This window comes from Pseudomyrmex gracilis, unplaced genomic scaffold (genome assembly GCF_002006095.1).
Source record: "Pseudomyrmex gracilis isolate BER0280 unplaced genomic scaffold, ASM200609v1 scaffold_585, whole genome shotgun sequence".
Lineage (NCBI taxonomy): Eukaryota > Metazoa > Arthropoda > Insecta > Hymenoptera > Formicidae > Pseudomyrmex > Pseudomyrmex gracilis.
The window spans coordinates 15,193-21,792 of NW_018021169.1; the positions used below are offsets into that span (position 1 = coordinate 15,193).

The 6,600-nt window shown below is 37.8% G+C and overlaps 1 protein-coding gene across 1 annotated transcript; it reads left to right on the forward strand.

Moving 5' to 3' along the window:
• Positions 1-1,115: 1,115 nt before the first annotated feature.
• Positions 1,116-2,378, forward strand: LOC109861114. The gene is made up of 3 exons (XM_020440630.1): positions 1,116-1,397; positions 1,503-1,743; positions 1,885-2,378. The coding sequence occupies exons 1-3, from the start codon at positions 1,116-1,118 to the stop codon at positions 2,376-2,378; spliced, it is 1,017 nt and encodes a 338-aa protein (XP_020296219.1).
• Positions 2,379-6,600: the final 4,222 nt, after the last annotated feature.

A 6,600-nucleotide genomic window follows, 5' to 3' on the forward strand; every position in this document is an offset into this window, starting at 1 on the left:
GCGGAATGCATAACTTTTGAAGAAAGTTATCTCAATCTTGTCAGCAAAATAGAACGTTTATTGACACTCGTGCGTGAAGAATCGGACCACAATTATGTTCGTCAAGTGCTCCTGGTCGAGAATTATGTTCGTGACATCAATCAAGTGCACCTTCCAAATTGCAATACCGGAGTTTGCTAGCAATTACGAGGATTGGTATCCATTTTATAATACTTTCGAGTCTATGATTTATTTAAATACGCAATTAACAGATACACAACGATTTTATTATTTAATTTTGTCACTTGAAGGCGATACGGCGCACGTTATTTAATCATTAAAAATCAGGTCAGATAATTATCACGAAGCATTAGAGTTATTAAAGTAACATTACGATGACAAACGCATAATAGCACATAAGAGCGTTGTGTGAACTGCCTACAATTGCTCGGGACAATCATGCAACTTTAAGAAAATCAATGATGTATTACATTTTCGGTCTTTAAAAAATCTAGGCCACTGATCATTGGGACGATCTCATCATTTACTTGATTGTCTCAAGATTGGACTCAAGCATCATCAGACTCTGGGAGGATCACGTTCAATCTACAGATATATCTACATTAAAACAACTTACACTGATTTTTTTACACATAAATGTAAAACAATGTTAGTTGCAGGCAGTAGCAAAAAAGCGATTCAACGGCAAATACACGTAAAGTCACGAACGTTGGACAACAAGATGTCTAACGTTCATCTAGCCACTTCCAGTAGCATTTGTTGTGCTCTTTGCAAAGGGAAGCATTACGTATTTCAGTGTTCTGATTTCCTGAAGCTATCAATCAAGGACAGGAAGTTCGGGCTAAGCAGTTATGTATCAACTGCTTGCGATCTACGTCTCATTAAGCTAAGAACTGCAAGTCGTCAACGTATCAAACTTGTAGTGAAAAGCACAATACGCTTCTTTGCATAGAAAACAAGTCTGAAGAGAACACTACATCTGCAACCACGGCAAATCCGCCAAGTCTGGCCAGTGAAATCACGTTGAATCATCACGTAACACAAGATAAGTATCATCAGGTTATATTATCTACTGCAATTGTTAATTTTTATGACAAAAACAACAACATGCAAACATGCAATCTAATTTTATTACTGAAGAGTTAGGTACAAGACTCAATCGACCTAAGAAACAAGCTAACATGGCTGTAACCGGAATAAATCAATCACAAGCACATTCGTGTCACACAGTTAACGTACAGATAAGGTCAATGCACACGGTTTTCTCACAAAACATTGAATGCTATGTGCTGAACACCATTACTGAAAACTTGCCTCAAACTTACATAAACATCAATAAGTTCAAGATTTCAAGTAACATAAGATTAGCTGATCCTAAATTTCACATTCCGAGCAAGGTTGATCTACTCATAGGCGCTCAATTGTTTTGGTAGTTATTGTGCGTGGGACAAATTCATAAGCGCAAGACTCAACTTACGTTGCAGAAAACACAACTAAATTAGATCGTCGGCAGAACGACGTATAACTGCGATCCTGCAAAGTTTAAAGTGTGTAACTTATTAACCAATCAACAAATAAATCAAACGCTAGCCAAATTCTGGAACATGAAACACATCAGTGACGAAATAACACTCTTTGTTGAACAAAGAAGCTGCATGGAACACTTTGCAAGAACCACAACAGAAAGTGCATGTGGTCACTTCATTGTGCAGATGTCAGTCAAGGAGGCAAGACTACAGCTTGGTAAATCTCGCAGCGTAGCCCTGAGCAGATTTCTGTTAATGCGTAATTTCTGTAATATGCGTTCCATAGAACGCATATTGCAAAAACAGCCAAGATTAACGGAATAATATGTACAATTCATGTCTGACTATTTAACTTTAGATCATATGGTACGTATTGATAATAAGCAAGCACCAGCACACATTCTACGGTACTATATTCCACACTGTGCGGTACTAAAGAACAACAATTTAACTGCAAAGCTGCGTGTAGTATTTGACGTTTCCTGCAAGAGTAGCACAGGAATATTAAACGACTGTTTATTGATGAGACCGATCTTGCAGCAAGAACTGTTTTCAATTTTGCTACGATTCCGCATTCATCAATATGCAATTACAATCAATATTGCTCAAATGTATCGGCAGGTACAAATTGACAAGACGCAAACAGCTTTGCCAACTATCATTTGGAAAAGTGATCCAAGCGAAGAACTAGCCACCTCTGAGCTGCAAACAGTAACATATGGTACAACCTGCACGCCATTTCTGGCAATAAGAGCAATGCAAGAGTTAGCTAACATAGAAGCATCAAGTTATTCGATAAGATCATCAACAATCATCAATGACTTCTACGTCGACAACCTATTAGGACCTTGAATAAGTTCTAGCTGTTTTTTCGTGAAAATTAATGCTTTATTTTAAAAAGTCGTAAAACACATGTCACTGAAAGTATTGCCCATCGCTAGCCACTACTTTTTCCCATCTTTCTGGCAGCATTTGCATTCCACGTCGGAAAAACGACACGTCTTTTGAGGCTATCCTTCTAAGAATTGACTCATTTCTTGGCATCTTCATAAGAATGGAAGTGCTGCTCAGCTAGGCCATGTCCCATTGATTGGAACAAGTGATAATCGGAAGGGGCAATATCTGGTGAATACGACGGGTGAGGTAGGACTTCCTATTTAAGCGTTTCCAAGTAGGTTTTTATCGGTTGTGCAACATGTGGCTGAGCGTTGTCATGTTGCAAAATCACTTTGTCGTGTCTCTGCTCGTATAGCGGCCGTTATTCTTTCAATGCTCGGCTCAAACGCATCAATTGTAGTCGATAGCAATCTCCCGTGATGGTTTCGTTCGGTTTGAGCAGCTCATAATAAACTACACCCAGCTGATCCCACCAAATGCAGAGCAGAAACTTCAAACCATGGATATTCGGCTTTGCCGACGATGTTGATGCATGGCCGGGCTTACCCCACGATCTTCTACGCTTAGGGTTATTGTAGTGTATCCACTTTTCATTGCCAATCACGATACGATGCAAAAAACCTTTCCTTTTCTACCGTTGAAACAGGTGTTCACACGTGAAAAGATGCCGTTCGACGTCTCTCGGCTTCAACTCGTACGGCACCCAATGTCCTTGCTTTTGAATCATTCCTAATACTTTCAAACATTTCGAAACTGTTGTATCATCTACTCCTAATGATTCTGCAAGTTCAGCTAGCGTCTGACATGAGTCTTCATGAAGTAATGCCTCCAATTCTTCGTCTTCAAACTTTTTTGGTGCGCCAGAGCGTTCTTTATTTTCAACATAAAAATCATTATTTTTGAAGCGTTTAAACCAATCACTGCATGTTTCCGACAGAGCATGGTCGCCGTAAGTCTCAACAAGAACTCTGTGTGCTTCAGCTGCAGATTTTTTTTTGAATAAAATAGTGCAATAAAATTCCTCGCAAATACTCTTTTTTGGCACGAAACTCGACATGTTTAACACTATAAAAAAAGAAGTTGTTTACACTTTAGCGAAATGACATGCACTGAATTTCAAACTTGCCTATGATACTTCTTTATAAATGCGTTACCATCTTAAACTACACGCAGTTCTGGTAACGCCATCTGTTGGGAAACAGCGAGAACTTATTCAAGGTCCCAATAGTATCAGGAGCGGACACAGAAGCCGGATGAAAAACCTTCGTGATGAAACTATCAAGGTATTAGAAAAGAGAAGGTTTCATCTTAGAAAATCATCCCGAGTTACTAAATGACATGCGTTATGTTGATTCAAGCAAACCGATTCATTTTGTTAGTATAAACGAAGAAGTATATACTTTAGGCATACAGTAGACATTAGCAGATGATTGCTTTCAATATGATATCAATGTTCCTGACGCTTGCAAAATAACAAAGCGAAGCATGCTATCAACAATGTCCAAAATCTTCGATCCTTTGGGTTTTTTAAGGCCTCTAACATGTCGCTAAAATGCTTATCCAAAGAGTGTGGCAATTCAATCTTGCATGGGACGAGACCGTTCTAATGGACGTCTACACGGCGTCGCAATTCTAGTCTCAATTATACATGATTCACAACTTTAAGATATTACATTACGTAGCATGTAAGAATGCAGTCAGAAAGTCACAAGTATTGCTTCTCAGATGCAAGTGAAAAAGCATATGAAGCTTGCGTTTATCTTTAGTTCACCAAATCACAAGCTTGACATTTAGTCCGATTGTTATACTCAAAATCTCATGTCGCACGAAGCAAAGACAATTACATTACCACGACTTGAATTGTGTGGCGCCCTACTGTTGGCAAGGTTAATAGATAAGACTTTAAGGGCAATACGCTTCAAACCAGAAGGCGTTCTATTGGACGGACTTTACCATAGTGCTACGCTGAATAAAGGCAACGGATAAAAGATGGAATGGTTTTGTTGCCAACGAAGTTAGTCAAATTTATAAGACATCATCAAGTGAGTGATGACACTATGTAGACACAGAATTTAATCCCGCGGATCATGTATCATCTTTGCTTTTGTCGTTAATCAAATTCGACCTCTGGTGGTCGGGACCACAGTGGTTGTACCAGAAACGTCAGGAGTGAAAAACCAGTGTATCGCTCTTTCTTTTAGTCGAATTGCCGGAACAAAAACAGAAAGTTGTTACGTCCATGGTCATTACGAATAGCGATCAAGAATTATTTAAAAGATTTTCTTCACTGAGCAAGCTAATTAGAGACCATGCCTTCTGTTTAAGATTTATCAATAATCTTAGATGCCCGTCTCAGGACAGAATAACGGGTTCTTTAACCGCATAGGAATTGGTAAAATCAAACTTGAACTGGTAAAGATGGCTCAACAATTGTTCTTTAAAGAAGAATTATGCGCTCTAAAGACAAAGGGCAGTCCACGACAAAGTAAACTGTTAAGCTTGGCTTTCATTATCGACGAGCAAAACGTCACCAGAGTCGGCGGACGCCTTCAAAATTCAGCGATATTGCCAGACACCAAACATCCCATATTGTTGCCTACCAATTACCTGTTCACGCATCTCATCATAGCACATGAGCTCATCACAAATAACTACACGCGGGAGCAGCAAACTCGCTGAAGAAATTTTATCACCTTTTGCACAATAAACATCATCAGAATCAAGTGGACGCTATGCTCAAGAAAGATTGCATTGAGTGGCATTATACCACCACATGCTTCTTATTTTGGTGGCATTTGGGAAGCAGCGGTAAAGTCTGCAAAATTCCATTTAAAACATATTGTCACAGAGACCGCGTTAAATTTTGAGGAGATGTGCACAGTACTCACTTAAATCAAAGCTGTTATGAATTCATGACCTTTTTTTAATACCTTCGTCCAACAATCCTAACGATCTTACCTATTTAAGAGGGTACTGGATACCGACTATAGACACTTGTAAACCGACGTTTAGTAGGATCAAAATTTCTCCGTATTTACTACATCAAATAAAAAGTGCTTCTCCAGAAGCAATTAAATTATGCTAAGATTTGTATGAAGTTCTAATAGAGTGTCGGAAATAAGAATAAATTTTTTACTTACAGTTTCCTATTATAACCTAACCATATTTTTATATTGTAGAATTGTTTTTACGCTCTAAATGCATACATTTTGACCGGACTTCATACAAACGTATGATATCAAAGAATATTATGAGACATTCAGATTAGGATTAGAATGTGTAATTATCGAGAAAAAACGATTCTTGTTATGACAGTATATTTGCTATCATATACTAACATTATGCCAGAAAAAACAAGCCCAAAACAGCACTATGTAGTTCACGAATATTGCGATAGAGAGTGCTAGGATATGACGCGTGCGCATATGACCAGTATGCATGTGCATATCGTGTCACATGACAGATTTTCTAACCTTCGAAGTATCTGCAAACATAAAGATCGTTTAACAGTAGTCGCAGAGAGCAAACGCAAGTCTCACGAAATTGACTTAACGGATCTATCAAACTACTCAATCGCGCGCAACACGATTGGTCACTTCCGCGAGATCTGTGACTGCAATTGCGTTTTGCAAAACCATAGAACAACTTTAAAATAACTCGCTTTGCGGAACACGTGTTTTTTTTGTCAAAACGTTTTCAATACAACACAAAACAAATCAAACTTTTATAAGTTTTACTGAAAAAGTCAAAGTGAACAATATTTGTGTTGCATTTGTTGTGTTATTTGTTAATCTTACATTATAGTGTAATAAATTATATAATATTAAATCGCGTAGTGTATTAAATATTCTACAAATATTGTGTTGTATTCAAATGTGTTATATTGTAATTATTATGTGTTATATCATTCTATAAACGTTTAAAATATCATCTGTACTAATATGAGTATAGAAAACAATGCCAACGCATATATGCTGGCTATTTTCTAAATATTAATATACACCACTGTCAGATGCATCCTTTTGACTCTAAAGTTGTTTTGTTTTTCTTCACAGAGGCGTTTTTAAAAACGTGTGCTGGAGTAATAATTACACAGCCACACAAAAAAAAAAAATTTCTTTGGCCTGGGGATCAGACCATGTTTATTATATGTTTTTGGGGTCGCTGAATCCGAATC

What these genes read in the sequence shown, in the direction of transcription:
- LOC109861114 (XM_020440630.1), top strand. Translation starts at nt 1,116, where the DNA reads ATGCAATCTAATTTTATTACTGAAGAGTTAGGTACAAGACTCAATCGA. An exon ending in AATTTCACATTCCGAGCAAG is followed by an intron (nt 1,398 to 1,502) that starts GTTGATCTACTC and finishes CAACTAAATTAG; the next exon opens with ATCGTCGGCAGAACGACGTA. An exon ending in GGAGGCAAGACTACAGCTTG is followed by an intron (nt 1,744 to 1,884) that starts GTAAATCTCGCA and finishes ATTTAACTTTAG; the next exon opens with ATCATATGGTACGTATTGAT.